Source organism: Candoia aspera, chromosome 6 (genome assembly GCF_035149785.1).
Source record: "Candoia aspera isolate rCanAsp1 chromosome 6, rCanAsp1.hap2, whole genome shotgun sequence".
NCBI lineage: Eukaryota > Metazoa > Chordata > Lepidosauria > Squamata > Boidae > Candoia > Candoia aspera.
Genome location: NC_086158.1, coordinates 64,696,730 through 64,716,890, shown reverse-complemented (window position 1 = coordinate 64,716,890; position 20,161 = coordinate 64,696,730). Strand labels below are relative to the sequence as shown.

Sequence of the window (20,161 nt, the reverse complement as noted above, 5' to 3'; positions counted from 1 at the left end):
ATTTCCTTCTGACTGTAACCTTGGAAGCAAATCCAATATTTCCTGAGAGTTCTTATTGGTTCAATCTACATGCAACAAAATATTTATGATCTTATGTGTAGGGAGAAGTACCATGATTAAACTGAGCTACATGGGTCATTGATATATTCGTTAGCCAATACTGCAGATTATATTTGCATCCAATCTTTCATTAGATTTAGACCTAAGATTTAAAAATGTAGATCTACATTAGGCAGAATGTGCAGCTAAGGCCAAATCCTCAGGTGAACACAACTATAAATGTTCTATTGAAGTAATGTCATATCAGTGGTAGATTCAATCTCTGGTCAGTTACTATATCCACATCCATTATTTCTGGTTTTTTAAAATTATTTTTTATTAACCCTCCATTAATTCATTAATTTGCAAGAAACTTATAATTTAAAATGGCTTTCTCCAACCTGAGGTCCTCATAATTCTCATAATTCCCTCATAAATTCCATCCAGCATAGTGTTCATCTGGAAGCCACTAAATTGAGGAAGACTACTCTTATTATTTTTTTTAAATAGCATTTCAATAGGTTACACACCAGAATGAATGTGTAGCTAGATAAGCATTTTGCTTGATAATGGGAGTGTAGTGAGTATATAATAAGCAACGAACAGAGCTCTGTATGAATTACGTTCAGACATTATGTTTCTAAATGTTGTGAACGTATTTGGAGCTGAAAACATTTATTATAGAATTAGTTGGAACGCTTCATGGGGATCCTTTATCCTATACGTATACAGTATTTGTACCACCTCTGGTATTACAAATACTGAAAAATATCAGAAATAATCAGGAGCAATGATCTGATAACCCTCAGTTCCTAGCACTCCATGTTGTAGAAGTGGCTCTGTCCACTGTTGTATTAGGGTTTCCTCTTTGGCTCTTGACCTTGGGCTGTCCCTGGACACATGCCCTTAGATTCTGATTCTGTCAGCCATCTTGCCTCTTGTATGACCAGATGTGGATGAACCTTGATCTGATTGCTGATCTCATTGTTCGACTGAAGCTGGAATTGTACAACAGAGCTCTGCTATGCTTTGAAGACAAAAATGTGCTTCAGAACTCATGGAAGAACAAATGGAGGACCTGTCTGCAAATTCTTAAACCAAATGTGCCTTTTCCTGGGATCATGCAGCAGGCAACTATGCAATTCTGGGAAAACATGCAGCTGCTTTAAGGAGTTGCAGATAGATGCTCCGTGAGAGCCCTCATGTACTCTAAAGCACTTTTTTTTCTTTTTAATCCAAAGCACTGCATAGCCATATCACACAACATATTAGATTAGACTAAAATGGGCTTGGGTAATTTCTGGTTTGGTGTGTGGTAAGAACTACTCATTATATAGTATGCGGTGTTATCCAAGCTATTACTTTGAGGCATAATATAGTTTCTTTATATGGGTAAAATGTGTTTTATGAAGACAACAATTGTGTGTTTTGTTAATTTGAACTTAGGCTTTAGTGTGTGGTGAACCCAACCTGTGCATCACTGGTTGCTAACTAGCTGACTATATTAGCAAAGAGAGTGCTTGGCTACCTTCTTCTCCCCTGCAGTGGGACCAATGGCACTTGTAGTGATGCCAAGGATGAGGTCTGTAGAAAAGTGTCCTCATGATAAGAAAACTATAAGTAAATTGCATATTACAACTCTCTCCACTTCTCAAAACTGTCACATGTGAAGTCTGTGAAGGGAGGAGCGTGTAAGTACCACCATAAGGCAGAAGTACATACTCTTTTCTGAATCTCAGATGCTGCCCAAATGGAATTATAGAAGCTGTTTCAATTTATATTACCCACTCCAGAAATTGGGCAGAGCTAAAGGAATTTGTTATGCTTCTTCACAATCTCAGTGGAAGGGAAAAAGGTGATTCTGCCAATCCTTAATCTAAACCAATTACCATTCTCTGCGACATTTGAGATATTTAAACAGTATGTTTCCATTTATCTTTAGTTAAGACAAAGCAGATCTCTTCTGTTTAACCAAAGAATTAATCGGAAAATATATGTAGTAAGTGAAAAATATACCAAAAACATAAAATTCTACAATGACAAATAGGAAGGTAGGACATCAGAAAGATCATTTTGGACTCTAAGAGCTTTGGAAATGGGTAGCTACTATTTTTAAAGAAAACTCTACAACACATTTCAACAGATGGCATTATATTATACACAAACAGCAAAATGAAGATGAGAAGATAGTATCTAAGTAAACAGTATTTCTAAGGAGCATGTGAAGATTAGAACAGATTACAAAGCTAACAATATGTTACTGTGCAAGAAAGGCTAACATCCTTTCAAATTGCATTAACAGCAGCATCATTTCCAAAACTCATGAACCAATAGTATGACTCTGCTCAGCCCAAAGATTAGATCACATTTAAGTACCATGTCACTTCTGAGCTGTACAAGATAAATTGGAAGCAATTCAGGGAGAACAAGAATAGTGATAAAGTTCTAGAAGAGAAGATCTACTTCTCACTGGAAAAAACAACCTTGGTGTTAGGAAGATAAATTATAGCCTAAACTTCTTGAAGTTTATTATTTTTTTTATCTGAAGGGGGATACATACATACATACATATATGCATACATATCTCTGAAGTGTTCAGAATGGGCACAGAACTAGTTCAAAGAAATTATAAATTAATTTAATATGGTTAACTCAGATTTTTAAAAATAACAGCTCCTTAGTAACTGTTTTGAAATATTAAAGGATTAATCAAAGCAAATATTTGTAGCTCAGGGTTGAACTGTGGAGTCCCTGGTGCTCTCTGAGCCTTGTTGTTTTCTTGCAGATGTTTCATTGCCAGACTAGGCAACATCTTCAGTGCAAGCAGGTTCGCACTGAAGATGTTGCCTAGTCTGGCAATGAAACGTCTGCAAGAAAACAACAAGGCTCAGAGAGCACCAAGGACTCCACATTAAAAGGATTACCTGAAATAAAGTTGGTAGATCAGTTGCCAGTAAACAAAGAACAAGAATTTGTATTAGGACAAATTAGGACAAAGAACAAGAATTTGTATTACATTAAATTATCTCAGCCTTATAAACATAAGTTATAGGTAGATTTATAAAGCTACAGAAGAGTGGCAGAAATATTGCCTTGGTTCATACTTTTAAAAGCCTCTTATGAAAGTAGATAGTATTGCAACCTGCTCATAATACAGTGGGATTTGTGTAGAAATAAGTCTTCTGTGTATTGGCTCTTTTTGGTTCTCCACCCTTTATGTGATTGTGACCATTTGCAAAAACAAGAGTTATAGTTGCACAAATAGTGGGAGCTGCTCGGACAGTCTCAATAACATGTGCTGGTTCATAGAATTAGTGGTGCAGTGAAAGTCCCACCATATTGAGAGTCCACCAACACCCTCAAGCATTTCGATTGTTTGTTCATGTTACTGTTTCTTAAAAGCTTGGATAATGATACGTTAGGAATGTTTTATTTTTTTGTTAGATTTAGAGCCTGACTTTCTATAGAAGCTCAAGGAGGTGTACATAGCACTTGTTCCATTGTGAGATCTAGAGCTGAGAGGGGAAGTTAGTCCAAAGTTAGCCCAAGGTTAACCACTGACCTTCCATGGCTAAAGGTGGACTTGGACCTGGGTCTCTCCTATACCAGTCCTAGCTAATATACCATGCTGACTCTTAGGAATAGGATCTCTTGGTAGGATATCATGGATAGGACATTTCAGGAAAGAGAAAGTAAGACGAGGCAAGGACAGTCCTTAAATTTATGGAACTTCACAATATAGGCTAGCACTGAGCCTGAACTTTAATCCTGCCCTGATAATCAAGTCATCTTGTACATTGAGTCTATCTCTATGCAGACTTGACTGTTTGATGCAACACTACAGTATGATTGTTTTCTTCTTTTAGGAATGTACGAACCAATGCTGTAATGCTACAACCTGTACTTTAAGGCCAGGAGCAGTGTGTGCCCATGGACTTTGCTGTGAAGACTGCAAGGTGAATGTTTGATCATCCTTCATATGGGATAGGCAGGATGTCATAATAATGTTCATGTCAATTCAGATATTCAAGGCTGAGGTGTCAGTGTGTTTTCAATTTAATTCTTTGTGCTCCTGTCTTGCAATGATGAAAAAATTCTTGAGGAGACTGGTTTTTTTAAAAAGGAGCCAGCATATCTTCTCCCATAAGACAGTGTGTATTTTTATACCCTTTGCTGCTAGTATTAATAGATGGAGCCCTATATGTGTATGCCTACCACAGAAGAGTTCTTTGAGGTTTAAGATGTGTGCTTCTATGTGATGCAGAACATCAAAGCGTTTACTTGCATTTTAATAAGGAACGAAGGTAGGCCTTTGAAAGTAAGCCATAAACAATTCTGCGGTGTATCAGTGAGAGACATATAAAGTGCTCTTTTGCCTCTCATGCTGTGTTTAATAGATGCTTGGTACAGAGTCTTAGGAAGAGAGAAAGACAACTTTAGCCTGTAGCATAAAAGTCATTATATGATACATTTTATTCTTTGAAACTGCAGTCCCTTCTTTCCTCCTACAGCTAAAGCCAGCAGGGATTTTATGCAGGGATACCAGTAATTCCTGTGATCTTCCTGAATTCTGTACTGGAAGCAATCCTCATTGCCCAACCAATGTTTACTTGCATGATGGACACCCTTGTTATGGGGTAGACGGGTATTGCTATAATGGTATGTGCCAGACTCATGAACAGCAATGCATCACCCTCTGGGGGCCAGGTGAGCTTGAATTCTTGATTACTCTTTCATTCTCTAGATATTTATCCATACAAACAAATTAGCTCTGATATTTGGAGGAGGCTTTGAGAAAACATGTATGACTACAGAATAAATCTTTCCTGTTGAACTTCATCACCACGTGCCAAACCTCTTCCTCAAGCTGATGGTCAATTTTGCATCTGTGCTGATGCAAGTAAGCTGGTGAAAGCTATGGTAGAAGAATAGAGTTAAAATATGCAAAGCGTGATATCTTCTAATTCAATTAACCTCTTTGCCTTGATATACATCTACCTCTATTAACCTATTAAGCTTAAAGTTTTCTAGGCAGTGATTGTTGCCCCCACTTAAGTTATTGCACTCTTCTCTGAACATCTTTTTCCTTGCTTCCAGATGTTTTGGGACCACAGCTTCCAACCAACATGGAGCTGTGGTTCCAACATACTGTATCTGACAGGCTCTAGACTGGAGAAGGCTAAGCTGAACATGTCTCTGGCTTTCAGAAATATCATTGCAGCTCAGTATATGTCGTCAGTATTTGTTCTGCCAAAATAAGCAAGGTTTTTTGCTGGATCCTATTCATAGGTCTTACTTCAGAACTGTGCATATGCTTAAACATAACATGGAGATTCCCCGTTACCATCATTGTCCTTACTTATAACCACCTCTACTGAGAACAACTGAATGCTTTCATGAATAAAAGCTGACTTGCTTTGCTTGAATTTATTTAACTGTAAAATGCAAATACTTGCCTACCTCTTAGAAGTAATTACTATTATGTTTGCTTAAGCACTTAGAGATTTCTTGGACAATAGCCCCTGTGTAAGTGCATAGCATTAACTCGGAAAACGTAAGTCATAGTTGAGGCTGGATTAAGATGAAATCGTGCCACCAAATGTATTTCCATCAGATTGGGAACTGACTTCAACCATTATCTGGCTTTGTCTGATAAAGTAATCTGAATCAAGGATAGAGGAAATGCATTAGAAAACTACATATCCATTCACTCAAAACATTTTGCTGTTGTGCTTCTGCACCATCCCTTTCCCAACATTTTCGTAATATGCTGTGTTACTATTTCTGCTGTCAGTGCTTTTGCCAACAGTGTACTGCCATAATGGGCCATTTAAACTACAAAATATAGACTGAGAGTAGCCAGGTCCTAAAAAGGGCAACAGGTGATGAATTAAGAAAGTTGATTAAAATAAGATGGAGTTACCTGGATTTCAAGAGTACTTCCAAGAGAAGGTCAGATGTAGGGCTTCAAGAATGAAGTAATTTCTTCTTTTAGGTAGCTCTTTGATTGATTAATTTCACTGTATAATTTAACTTCAATTCTTATAGCATCCATTAAAATGAAGCTTTTATCAATTGCTGCTGCTGCTAATGATGATGGTGATGATGTGCAGAATAATGCTTTACTGTATTGTATTTTTACTGGAGGACAGGTAGGGTATAAATTAGGGCTCTGCAGAAATTTGGATCTGAAGGGCAACGTGATTCAGAGCAGATGTGGGCACATACACAGCTCCTTTTGGGTCCCATAAAGCTGCTTCTGCAACAGGTGTGTTCCCAAGAAAAGATGCATTTGGTATAAGGTATTCCATACAGGTGCAGAAGGCCCACCCTTCAAATTCAATTGTATTTTGTTCTTCAAATCCAAATCTCTGCACAGTCCTAGTATAAATATAAATAAAACAAAAAGTCAGCTACAGCTACCAGAACACTGTTAATGAGCTGAGAATGCTGTTCTGGCATCTGCTGAAAAGCACATAGATACCTGGTGGTTTCCCCTTCCAAACTCCCAGAAGTTTTGTATAGCTGTTAAGCAAAAATGGAGAAAGTAGAAAAATTAACTTGTGAAGAAAGGCTCTGTGTAGCAGATGGTTAAGAAGTTATATGAGAATTATTTTTGCATCCAATTAAAGACATAATGCCAAAATTTCCATTATGTTCAAAAAATTCCACTAAGATTTACAGTTCTCATGATTTAAAATTGGTCCAAATTAATGGATAATCCTAAATCTCTCTTTAAAAATTAACATTAACATTATAATTTATTCCAATAAAATATCATAATAGAAAGAATGTTTTGAAGTGCTATAAAGAATCCTATGTTAAAGAAACATTATTTTGCAGACTGAATTCAAGACAGGGTTATGATAGGGTCTGTGTTATATAAGAAAAGTTCTATTTTTGTTTCTGCAATCTCTGCCCTTAAATTAAAAATGAAACTTTTTAATACTTCATTTTTATAAAGTCACATTCCCAGAGTTGTGACCTATTATAGACATATGATTGATAGTTATGTAGAGAAGAATGCTGCTGGATATTATCTGCTGCTTTTATTGGCATTTCCAGAAAGTGCTTAGATATGCAGATGAATCCATTGGTGAGAGAAACATTGATTTTTCTGAGAGAAAAAAGCCTCAACCTTTAACAAACTGGAACTTTCTAAGCCTGCAAAAACTGAATCCTTACTTTAAATTCATGAAACTGAATGAGAGGTGCCTGTACATTTTTTTTAGTGGGAATACTTATGATGATGACTAAATACCATCAATATTATGATGACTGTCACAGGTATAAATGGGAAGGTTGAATGGTAAAGAATACGATCTTCGTAAGCCATGTGTGTTGTTTACCATAAGAATCAGCCGTCAGGATTGAAATATAAGACAACTGTATATAAAATCCCATGAACACCCACATGAGTCTTTAAGCATGCATATATCTATATCTATATATTCTGGTTTTTTGTCCTTTCTGAAAGTTAATATCAAAAGTACCCTATAGTACCTTTAGAAAGAAAAGGAAACCATTTACAAAATTCCAGAAGGCATCTTACAGAGCAGTCCTTAGTCTTGTTTTCAACTGGGCTTATTGCTGGATGAAACATGTATAGAAATGCAGCTGTAATTATCCTGATGCAGAGGTTGATCTCATAATCAGGGTGAGTTTAAGGAATACCAAGATCCAGTGCCACAGCAGTGGTTTGAAGCCTTCCCTGCACACACAACCCTAGATTAACATTACCATCTCTTTTTCTGTGAGAAGAGATGTTAAAACTATTTACTGCATTTTAACTTCAGAAAACCTGAACTAAAAATTAAAGCTGTATCTAACAGAAACATACAGGTCTTGGATATAACAGACTACTGCAATTTGCTCTTGAAGACAACCCAGAAACTGCAGCTTGTACCGAAAGTTCCATTTGCCCATTGGGTGACCCGTGTCACACAGTTTAGTAGAATAGTTCATATCCTTCGAGAGCTGAACTGGCTGCTGGTAGACATCCAGCCCCAGTTCAAAGTGCAGGTCATTGCCTACTGTATAAAACCCCATACAGGGATACCTCTGGGACCGTCTTCTCCAGGTAGAATCTGCCTTCCCTGGGTAGTCTAGTCGGAAGGGGTTGCTTGGGATACCTAATTCCTGGGGTTTTAGTGGGGAGGTGACTCAAATGACAGCTTCTCTGCCCAAGTGAATTTTGCCCCTTACCTTGCTTTCATTAAAGGAACAGTGAATATAGTTATTTTCCATAGGGCATGTGGTATGGCAAAGCTATAACTGTGGATAGCAACATACTAGCTATGGCATTTTGTGTTTGATATTTTATATTATTGGTTGTTGTTGTGGTTTTACTGTTTTATCTGTGGGAGTCACCTAGAGTCTAGTGACTCAAGGAGCAAATAAATAATAAAATTGAAGTACTTAGTATTTTCATTTTTAAAGAATGAAACTCTTCTTCGTTAGAGAGAGAGAGGGAGAAAGACTTCCCTTGGCAGAGAAACAAAAACTGCTTTTATTTTTGAAATGCTATTTTCATTGCTTTCTGTCCTTTGCCCTTACACCAAACTGCTGTAGCAATTGTCCCCATTTACGCTACAGCAAGAAACAGAGAAACAAAAAATCCATCATCACGAGAGTCTTCCTACAACTAATATCTTAGGTGTCCATTTATTCCCATCCTCTGTTTTCTGCTCTTTAATCAGTTACCTAACTATAAGGGGACCTATCATTGTAATCCATAACTATTCAAGAATTTTTGGTGACAAAAGCTGTTTGAAGATCTACATATACATTGTCAACTGGATCACCTCTATCTACGTGCCTGTGTATACTCTCAAATAATCTGCATCCTCCACTACCTCTCATTCTCCAGGCAAAGGAGGTAGCAAATGGGGTGGGAGAAGGAACGGTGACAGCAGCAGCCCCAGGACACCACACTTCTTAGCTCTCCCTCCATCTAACTTGCAGAAGGGAGGACTTAGCCTCAGGGCCACAACTAGGGTCTGTGCCACCCAGGGCAAACATGGATTCCGCACCCATTTTGGTGCCCCCCCTCAGCGTGGTGCCTGGGGCGCATGCCCCACTTGCCCCCTGCTTAGCTGGGCTAGTGGGGTGGTGGTTTAGCTGGGCGTTGGCTGCCCACTGGCCAGACTGGTGACAACTAGAATGCCCTGGTTGGAGCAGACACTGGAAGACACACAGCGTATCAAGCCAGGAGGATAAAGTCCCTTCACCATGACTCTCAGCAACATCTGCCGCAGAGAACACTTTTCCTTCAGTCATCTAACATGCAGTGTGCAAGTATGAAAAAGTAATCAACCCCCATAGGGCAATCAGTTTGATTAAACAGATGAGTAGACTCAATTATTGAGTATGCCTTTAAATAATCAGAGCAATTTAGGCCAGGTCTGACTTATATAAATCTCATAAGCTTTGGCTGCCCTCCTCATGATAAGTGAGCCTTAGTTTTAGTTACAAAAGATCAAGATGATAACAAAGAGGAAAATGTTCAGACTGTGCTTAAACTGAGTGGATGGTTCTGTAATGTGCAGAATATGCATGGGTAAATGTACATATATTAACCAAAGGCTTCCAGAGTGCACCTTAGCTTTATACCCTTCTGAAGACATCCAACAACTGGTCAGCGAATTAAAAAATGAGTACTTGCTTCATCAGACTTACAAAAAAAAGTTGGATAACAAGGAAATTGAGTGCCAGATCACAAAGAATGGGCAGCATGCTAAAATATATGTGAATTATTCAAGTTCATTGAATCAAAAGTAGTGGTCTATAGACATGGGAAAAGGGTGCTGAATCAAAGGCTGCTTTTAAATCAATGAAAGCAATAGTGGTGATGGTTAGAATACTTTCCCATTATAATAATTGATGCAGCACTATGCAATAATTGAATGTTGACTGCCCCAGTCTGAACCCAGCTAGCTTTTCAACCAGTACCTGAAACTGATCCAGCCAGTCAATTGATTTCCAGTCAAAATGCCTAGTAGAGAGTTTACAAATTATGTTTAGCAGATTAGACAAAAAAAAAAAAAGTCCCAGATAAGGTTTGTCCCCTTTCTTATAAATTGGCTCACTGGCTTCAGTCATTAAGGGAGCTAGAGGAAAATTACTGGTATGGTGAATAAAAAAGTCCATACTGAGTTCACTAGTTAGAATTAACCTTTACAAGTTCAGCCACAATCAGATCATACATACCCTGTTGTTTTTCCATTTTTCAGTTGGATAATAAGTTTGGAAATCTCAGAGGAGACATTGAAAGCTAGCCTGGAATGTGGTCTAAGGTGAACTGAGGAGGCATCAGGTGATTTAAATCATCACTGAATAGAGCACAGAAGTGCTTTGCCTAAACCTCAAGAGATATTTATCCTTCCATTTCAGATGTGGCCTCTGGGTAAAAGCAGCTCCCAAGAAATCATAATGTACTGAGGGCTTCTAGTCTTTGATAGTTGGGCTATTTTATGCCAATTGTCCAATTGGGCCTTCTGGTTTTTCTTTTTCAGGAAGGTTTAATACAATACAGAGCACCAGAAATTATGTTAATATGACTCTTTAGGCCCTGTATACTTCAACAGGCTTGGACTTGGCTTTGATACATTCATAGTTGAACCTAGCCTGGGATTTGAATTTAGTATTCTTATTTGGGACAATAGCCATTAGTGTTTCTGGATTACTATTGATTATTTGTTGGAAAGTACATATTACTTCCTGCCGGAATGGGCTGATGGTGAAACTATAAATGAAATTAAAAATTGAAGGCTGCCCCCTCCAGCTTCCTAGTCTATCTAATTTGATAGTCCCTGTCCATCAAAGTTTTATCCAAGCTATTATACTCCAGACAATTAACTAGAGTATGGTAAATAATCTCACAATGAGAGGGAAGCAAGCACTATTGGGCTGAATACTGATTTTAAACTAAATAGATATAGTGATTAAATTTGGAGACACTGCGATAAAACCACTTTCACCACAATATATAAATTCATTTTAGGAGAGGACTGGTAGAAATAAGGGACTCAGTTAAACTGTCACCAACTGATTTATCTTTGAAGAAATGGGGTAGATGATGAATCCAGCCGTTTGGAGTAGGTAACTAAAGTATTGCATCATTTGGGCTCAGTCTAGTATTAATATCATCAGCTAGTATTATTGCTGAGGCAGAATACCTTAGCATCAGAGCCAACAGATCATCTTTCAACTTGTCACAATTACCACTTGTTTGCCTTACTAGCTGCTGGGGAGGAAAATGCACATTAATTATTAAAACAAAAACAAATCTACAATCCCCGGGTTTCAGAGTAATAGTCATGGCCAAAAAGGAACAAGGAAAGACCTCAGTGCTAGTTGCTTGAAGTTAATCTGAGTTTATAATCCTGAGATCTATGTAAATTTAGCTAGCTCTTACACTTAGGGTACTCAGTGGTGGATTGGACATATAGCCATCAAGTCTAGATCCTAAGTCTCTTGCAAAAAATACTGTCATGATAATCTCTCTGGATTGCTCTTTTTAGAGTGTCACCAAGTAATGTCAGCAAGTTTTCCTGCTGACCTCCCAGTAGTCATTCAGTTGATGTTACTTTCTGGATGTCCTCTGGCAAGCAGGCTGGAGATACTACAGTAATGTTATTCAAGACTTACATGGTAGCTTTGATGATTTTGTCCTTAGCCCTAGAGCATATCTTAAAGGCTTTTATACCTTTGAAATATGGGTCACACCATAATTTCTTGGATGGTATTTAGTTCTCTTCTATGTTCTTCTGTGTTGTTATCCAAATTAAGGGATACTTGGCTGTAGAGTTACTTCATTGGTCACCTATACCAGTCTTCCCCTCTTATCTCTTTTAGTTTAGTAGTTGGGTAAAGAAGCCTCTTCAGGGACTCTCTAGACAGAGGCAATTTTAAAGGCTGTTTGGAAGCTTCATAACCAGGTCACTTTATCTGGCTCTCAACTATTATCAGCACCATAGCAAAGCAGTAGATAAAAATATGATTCATGGGAAGTAGCAGAGTAGAAATCATGGCTCCCAAATTTGCCAAAAAGGACCTGGATGGCCCAGACTTCTGGAGGAAATAAAAAGTGAATTTTTTCAGGATATGTTCATGAAATAAATGACAGAAACAGCAACAGTTGGTGCTATTTGTTCACTCAGACTATATACACACACACAGACATACACACATACATATATATGTACGTACACATTAGTAGGACCCACATGAAGTTCTGATAAGAGACAGTGGCAAAGATAGCAAAAATAGCAAAAATTCAGAAAATATAAAAGGGATGAATACTTTTTCAGGAAACTATATTGCTCAGTCCACATTGATCCATATCATCTCTGTGTTCTGTGTAAAATGGAAATAAGGAAACATTGTCTGTTCACTCTACAGTAGAAGACCTGCATTTAGTGTGAGAAGAAGCAGGTTAGGTTCATATATTGAGCTAAACCATAATATGGTTGTTTGATTTGACTGAGTATGGTATAGGAATCCAAAGTGATTTGTCATTGTAGTCTATTCAATTATTCACCCATAATTAAGCAAACCTTAATTTAGAGTGACGCATGAACTACAGTGAAAATTGTTATTTTATACCAACTTAGAAATGGGAGGGTGGGAGGTTTTGGCTAAAAAGGCTGACAAATTATAACTATTGGAGTATCGAGTTCTGATGGCTGATAGGAAGTAAGATAAGCATTCATTCTGTTTCAGCAAGTTTACAATCTGCTAGAAATCTTTCACAAATCATTTTCACTTTGCCTCTTCAAGTAGCAAAACAGAGAGAGACAGGGCTTTCTGCTTCAGTTTATCTGGTAGAATTATGATAAATGGGTTTCCTCAAGAAACACATCACAGTTTGTTTCCTTAAGTGTCTTTCTGAAGGTTTCTTAGTTCATGCTTTTCTTTTATGCTACTATTTTAGCTTTCCCTAACTTGATACTCTCCAATATGTTGAATTCCAGTGGTATCTTTAATCAGAAATGGGTGATGAGAATTATTGTCCATTTATACCTGGATGTTGCCAGGCTAGGGAAGGCTGTACTAGTGTCATCAATTCTCCTTATTTTTACATGAATATAACTTGAACAATAACAACACTGTAATATTTTAAGAGACTAGACATGAGTGCTGCAGGGAAATAAAGCTGATAACAAATTATTGTGTTACTGAGATTTAAAAGCCACTTGAAAGGGATGGTGGTAAGACTTGTTTGCAAGCCAAGTTCTCTCTTCTGTAAAAGGTGCTGTTCTCTGTTTTTATTGATTGATTGTTTTGATTTATATCCCACCCCATCCCAAAATCTCAGCCTGGCTTACACCAGGTAAGACTCTTCCTCATGAAAGCTTATAAACTTAGTTTAGTTGATTTTAAAAATCCCATATAAAAAAGAATGACATTATAAATGTTACTAGATGCTGTTTTGTTTTTTCACCAGTGCACTAACAATGGCAACCAGTTCAAGTCACTCAGAAGACAATTTTTTGCATATAGTTACTTGCTAAATGCCTATGGGAGGCGGGGGGGGGGGCGGCTGGCTGACCAGCTAACAGATATCAGATGTGGTAGAGATATATCTATAGAGATTTGCCCAGGAGAAAGATAAATCTTTATCCCCAATGCAAGGAATCTTCCTCTTTTCCATTCCCCAGAACCAGCTCTCACTGGAAAGGTATAAATAGGGTGAACTGAAAAGGGAAAGAAAATACACACATACATTTTCTGTAGAAGTGGCACCATAAATACCTGCTTCATACCAAGTGCTTGAAGAATGGGAATAAGGCCTTTCAGTTATACAGGCTTGCATTGAGATTATGAAGGAACTTTCTTACTGTGCCAAGGAAAGAATTAAGCAACATAGGCATAGAGTTTATTTATTTACTTTATTCGACCTAGATGCCACCGGACTCTAATTGACTCTGGGTGGCTCACAGCATTAAAAATATATATATATATATATATACAATTTTCAAAAATTGTGTATAACAGTAGCAAAATAGTAGATCTGGTCAACAACAATGAACATATATACCCAGCAAGGTGCCCCAACCACCCTAACCCAAAGCCTGGGAGAAGAACTAGGTCTTTAAGGCCCTCTGGAACACCCTCAGGATGGAAGTGTCATGGTTACTGTTCCAATGTTCCTGAAAAACATCGTAACGGGTTCCCATGCCATGGGGCTGACATGAGTTGCTGTATGGGAGGGGGCTGCTCCTGTTTCTTGTACCAGGCTGCAATGCGAGGAATAAAGAATGAGGAATGCATGTTTGGGTTATCTCACCTTGTCAAGGATGTTTCCCGCAGACCGGCAGGAACCATTAGGGGCACCTGGGGCATGGAATTGTACTGACTGTGGGGGGAGAGATTGGGAGTTGCTTGGGGATTTATTGGAAGACATCCCACGCTTTTACTATTCTCAGCTTTGCTTGTGATCCTGCATACTATTCATTATTAAATCAGATATCTATGAAAGCCCTGTGTGAATCTGATGGTGATTTTGAATAGGCAATCATTAAAGGAAGCCACCCGGATCTCAGGAGGAACCTCATTCCAGAGGGCAGTCACCATGATAGAGAAGGAATGCTTCTGGGGTCCCAACAGATGGCAATCGAAGGAATCCAGAATGTGCCAGTCCTCTCATATCAAACTGGTTGGGCTGATACCACAGGAGACAGGCAGTCCCTTAAGTAACTAGGCCCTATGCCATGTAGGGCTTTATAGGTCATAATCGGCACGTTGGATCACACTCAGAAGCAAACTGGCTACCCGTACAGCTTGTGAAGCACAGGTATCACATTGACATTCTGAGGCATCCCCATCACTACTGGCACCACTGCCTTCTGGACCAGTTGAAGCTTTCAAGTGGTCTTCAAGAACAGTCCCATGTAGAGCACGTTGCAGTAATCAAGCCATGAGGAGAATGGACATTTTTTTAGATTGTCCTGGTACTGTCTTGTTTTAATCCACCATCTACTTCTTTTAACCCACTCCCTACTCTTTTGATAGCTATGTGCTATAAAATGCTTCTATTCTCAGGACCTGAATAAAAATACTCTAGGGATCTGAATGTCCTAAAAGTCACTCGGCCTTCTGTAGTGCTTCCAAAGTTCTGTTTGGGTACATTATTTTGAAGAAAGTTCCAGTGAGAAACATGGGACAATGTTCAGAAAACCCAGAGGTGCAAGGTCCTGATTTCCTTCCTCTCAGGAATCCCAGAAAATGGGATATTAAAAATTTGAGCTTTATTTTAGGGCTATATCTTTATTCTGGCTGTGGAATGTTTTTGATTGGAGATCAGTGAGGAATACACAGATGTAGACTAGGCTGAGAAGTCAAAAAGCAACCCAGAAAAAGGCAGTGCAAAGCTACTTTCATATTTTATGTCAAGAAAGCTAGATGGTTGTGACCAAGTAGACACCAGCTCAGCTCAAAGGGATTGTTATCTTTTATGTCTGGGGTAAATTGCTGGGTTATTTATAATTGATCAGCTAAGATTTCCAACTTTAACAGTTTAAGAATAGCTAAAACAAAAGGTTCCTTCATTTCTTTTCCCTCTAAGTTAAATCTTCTCAATTTCTTGCCTCAGAAATAGATTTATACTTGTGTATGGAAGCCATTTGTTGCATAACCATTAGAAAGATGAGATATTAATGTTCACATAAATAAATCATATAAATCTGCAGTAGATAAGAGACTTTCCCACCACCATTATCCTTTCTATCCCATAAAGACACAATATATTTGTAGGTTTCAGCTGTTGGGGATAAACCACAAGATGATCCTTTCATGCACCATGACATCAAAAACATTTAGATAAATGTTTTTGGAACAGAATACTGGAGTAGACAGATTTAACAGCTTCTTTTAACCATTGCAGAGAAAGAGAGACAGAAAAAAAGGATTGCAGTTATGTTGCTCAGTGTTCCAGTGGTTACAGTTTTCAAGCCTGAAAGTAAAAAGAATTGGCAAAAAATATATTCACACACAGTTTTTCCTCCTCAGCATGTCTCATCAGAAAAAGTACAGCTTCTGCATAATCTACTCAAATGCATTTACCTTTCATTGAGCAACCAATGAAAACCCTAAAAACAGTTAAAATTTACTTAAACATTTTTTTCTGTGAATTTTATTCCGTTAATCAATGGTCTTATTGTTTAAATAAGAGAAAATATTTTATTAGGCTTTAAAAAATGTTATATGAACACATCCTGATAATTGGAAATCTAATCTCAGTAAAGATCCATTGATACCCAAGATTTTAAAATCTCCATCCATCCATCTTCAGTCTTCTGCCTTTTACCTGTCTACCAATTTATAGTGCAAGAAATATGTAGCTGTTCATAAATTATAGCACAGAAATCAAATATTTTCCTTCAAGAAGTTGTGTTTCTACCTGACTCAACCATTGCTCAACTAGCAATATATTGATGTAATGGGAAGAAGGAATAACCTTGAGGAATGGGAGGAAGAGCTGCTACCAAGACAGTGGTCAGATAAATGAAACCTGAGTCCAGAGCAGCACCGTAACCTGAGAAAACATCTCAGACAAGACCCTCCCTAGTTCTCACAAAGATAAAGGGAGGGGGGAGGTGCATTCAGACTTGCAAGATTCTGTTCCTATAACTTTGTAATAAAAGTGATATTGGCCTGTACGACTTTGGTTTCCTAGTCTTGAAGGGCTGACAACTGGGTATTTGCTTACTTTCTGTTTACTTTTGCTTACCTTTATCTGAGCAGAAAAAAAATATTTAGAGGAAAAAGTAGATGGTGTATAAATTTCTGCTTAGTTAGAAATGTACAGGTTGAATAGGAATTATGAGGACACAGAATTAAATGCAAAGGCTGGCAGTCCAATCTCAGAGTAATACAAGGCCACTAGTAACCCAAAAGAAATAGTATACAAGTCCAGTAGTTACAAGTACTTACTTACTTACTTACACTTACATACCAGTTCTTGCACTATAAATTGGTAGACAGGTAAAAGGCAGAAGACTGAAGATGGATGGATGGAGATTTTAAAAGCTTGGGTATCATTGGATCTTTACTGAGATTGGAAGTTACTAAAGCAGTGCTAATAGAGATGCTGACGATATTTTGTGAGGAACGGAATTTTTTATTTGCTAATTTTCTGCTTTTCCTATAGGCCACATTGAGTTTTCCCTGTTGCTAGAAAAATAGCATACAAATACAGTATTAATCTATGTCAGAACCAGACAAAATTGTTCACTAACCTTACTGTGAACAATAAATGTTACTCAGGTGGTATCATATAACATAGCAAGGGATAACATGGTTTGGTGGTGTGGGCTTAATATGTTGTATGATCCCAGTGAATTGTAGCCTATTCAGTAAACCATAGTTAACTGAACCATGGCTTGATGGTTGAGCATGAAATCTAAATTCCATCACATTCTATTCTAAAAGCTGGAACAAAATATTTCTTGCTGCAGCCAATTGTGTACACACACACACACACACACACACGCAGAAACGCACCCCTTTAAGAATATGTTTATAATTGTGAAATGTAGTTATTTTAAATAATTTTTATATGGGTAAGTGGCTACTTTACTGCAATTACAGTGCATCCTTTAATTATTTTTTTACCTCCAGTGGACTGCAGTGAACATAGCTAATAATCCCATAATTTCACGGAGGTGGGTAGAGGCACCTGTTTGCCTTTGGGAAGGAAGGTGGTGGTGGGGGAATTCTGCAGTGTAATCCAAGGATTTCCCTCTTCTACCTTCTCCCTTCACTCTTCCCTACCAAGATCCCACTTTCTTATATTCTTCATAAGGATTAAATATATTTGCCTCTGTTGTAGGTGCTAAACCTGCTCCTGAGATATGCTTTGAGAGAGTTAATTCTGCAGGAGATCCATATGGAAACTGTGGCAAGGATTCCAAAAGTTCTTTTGCCAAGTGTGAACCCAGGTACAAACTGTGTGTTTGTCCAGAATGGAAGTTACTAAAGCAGTGCCAATAAAGATGCTGATGATATTTCAGTGGTTTACATTATTTCTCCCTTTTCAGAGATTCAAAGTGTGGAAAAATTCAGTGTCAAGGGGGAGCAAATCGACCTGTAATTGGTACCAATGCTGTCTCAATAGAAACAAACATCCCACTACAAGGAGGAGGCAAAATTCTGTGCCGAGGAACTCATGTTTACTTGGGGGATGACATGCCTGATCCGGGTCTTGTCTTGGCTGGAACAAAATGTGAAGATGAAAAAGTAAGCTTTAGAAATCCTTTCCCTCAATCCAATCAATGTCTAAGAGTCCTTGCAGTAATTATCTTTCAAGTGTATATGCATTATATCCAGTCCTTTTTTTTTTTAGTCATACTTTCTGTACTTTGAACTAACAGCCTGGCAAACCTAACATAAAGGTTTATGCAAATAGCTCTTCTAATATTAAGTATACTCAAGAGTTTATTGATAATGTATGGAATCAGTTTATTGTTTAGCCAGAAGGACTAGCAATAAATTGGTACATAAAAATTTTGAAACGAGTATAGTGCCAAACAAATACCCATTTTTAATGTTGCACCCGTTTCTGATAAATTATATATTTTGTAGAATATTATATGAAAAAAGAGGAGAATGAGCAAGTGATTAGGCTATATAGTGAGTTACTTCTGCAATGCAGCAATATGCAAAGTGTTTGTAATTCAAAGATGTATGTACTGAAGTTTCTTGTGGTTTGAATTAGCATCAAAGTAGTGGTAATATGGTTAGTAGTACTGCCTGTGTCCAGCAGGACCAGCTAGAGTTGATGACAGAACTTAATTAAAGCGTGGACTGATTGGGATTTACATCCATAACTTCTGTGGAATAGCAAACGTTGAACACCTGAAGTTATAATAACTCACCATGCACATGGATGAACTTTCCTTCCCTACTAGTTAATTTCATGAAACCTGGTTGGATGAAGACTAAAGTAAACGTCGCCTGAATCAGGGCCGTAACTAGGATCTGTGTCACCTGGGGCAAACATGGATTCCATGACAATTTTGGCACACACACCCCGTGCTCATTTTGGTGCCCCGCTCAATGCGGTGTCCGGGGCACATGCCCCACTTGCCCCCCCACCCCCAGTTGCAGCCCTGTCCTGAATACATCCCTTTGGGATGTATAACAAAAGATTGGACAATCAGTGGAGCAGGCAGCCCAAGCACTATCTTTGCTCCCTCCTCACAGGAACACATTAAAACACCATTAAAAATCCAGCAGCAGATCAACTACTTTTTTTGTGATGAGATTTTCATTCAGTGCAGTTGCCAGCCACAGAAATGGTTGCCTACCCCTGGTCTCTAGGGATCTCATCTTCCTTGTCTTGTATACCTTCAGATAGTCAGCAGCACTGGTGTCTGTTATTTGGAAGCCAAACAGGACTGAGATTTTGTTGATGTTCATCCCTCTGCCTGACATTTTCTGAACATGAGCTGAAGTATTTTTGAATGTATGGTACTGAAAATCCCCAGGCTTGTTGCCCTAAACAAGATCAATATTGATGTCAAAACTGTCTTGTCAAGAGCAGCTCAAGACTTGGCTATCATATCAGACATTGTCCTATCTCAAATAATATGTTAGGACAGATCTGAACTGTTCTAATGCTGTTGCACACCGCTTGGAAGGTTGAAGCCAACATTATTTTTCTAGGTCAGGTGAAGATCTGGCTTTTTATGCTTAATTCAGGAATCAGTGCCCACTGCCTGACTATAACTTTTAGCCCTTAAGTGCCTCTCTGTCAGTATTATTATAATTATGTATATATGTTATAATTGCTTATTTTACTTCCTTTTGAGTTTTACTTTGGTTATTTTGTGGACTATAACAAGCAGGTTATAACTATTTCAAAGACATAAAATTTGTTCCAGGCTGGGGAGAAATTCTCCATGTAGAGGAGCTGGTAGAGTCTCCATTGGCATGGACAGATGATGGACCAATGGTCTGGTTTAATGCAATTTTCTGTATTCCTGTTTTAGAATATAAAACCCTTTTCCTGAAACATCATGTGAAATAGCTAAATTCATTAAAAAGGGTGTATTGCAAAAAATATCAAGGGCTTCATTAAGTCTGTGGTAGTGTGTTTCTTCTATGCAATGTGGCAGTA

At 38.1% G+C, this 20,161-nt stretch overlaps 1 protein-coding gene across 1 annotated transcript in view; it reads left to right on the top strand.

Moving 5' to 3' along the window:
* Positions 1 to 20,161, top strand: part of ADAM12 (ADAM metallopeptidase domain 12) — a 314,025-nt gene that overhangs the window by 264,759 nt on the left and 29,105 nt on the right. The window contains exons 13-16 of the mRNA XM_063307340.1: positions 3,906 to 3,995; positions 4,551 to 4,746; positions 17,873 to 17,981; positions 18,081 to 18,279. Of these exons, the coding sequence (XP_063163410.1) occupies positions 3,906 to 3,995; positions 4,551 to 4,746; positions 17,873 to 17,981; positions 18,081 to 18,279 (594 nt within the window). The remainder of the gene's footprint in view (positions 1 to 3,905; positions 3,996 to 4,550; positions 4,747 to 17,872; positions 17,982 to 18,080; positions 18,280 to 20,161) is intronic.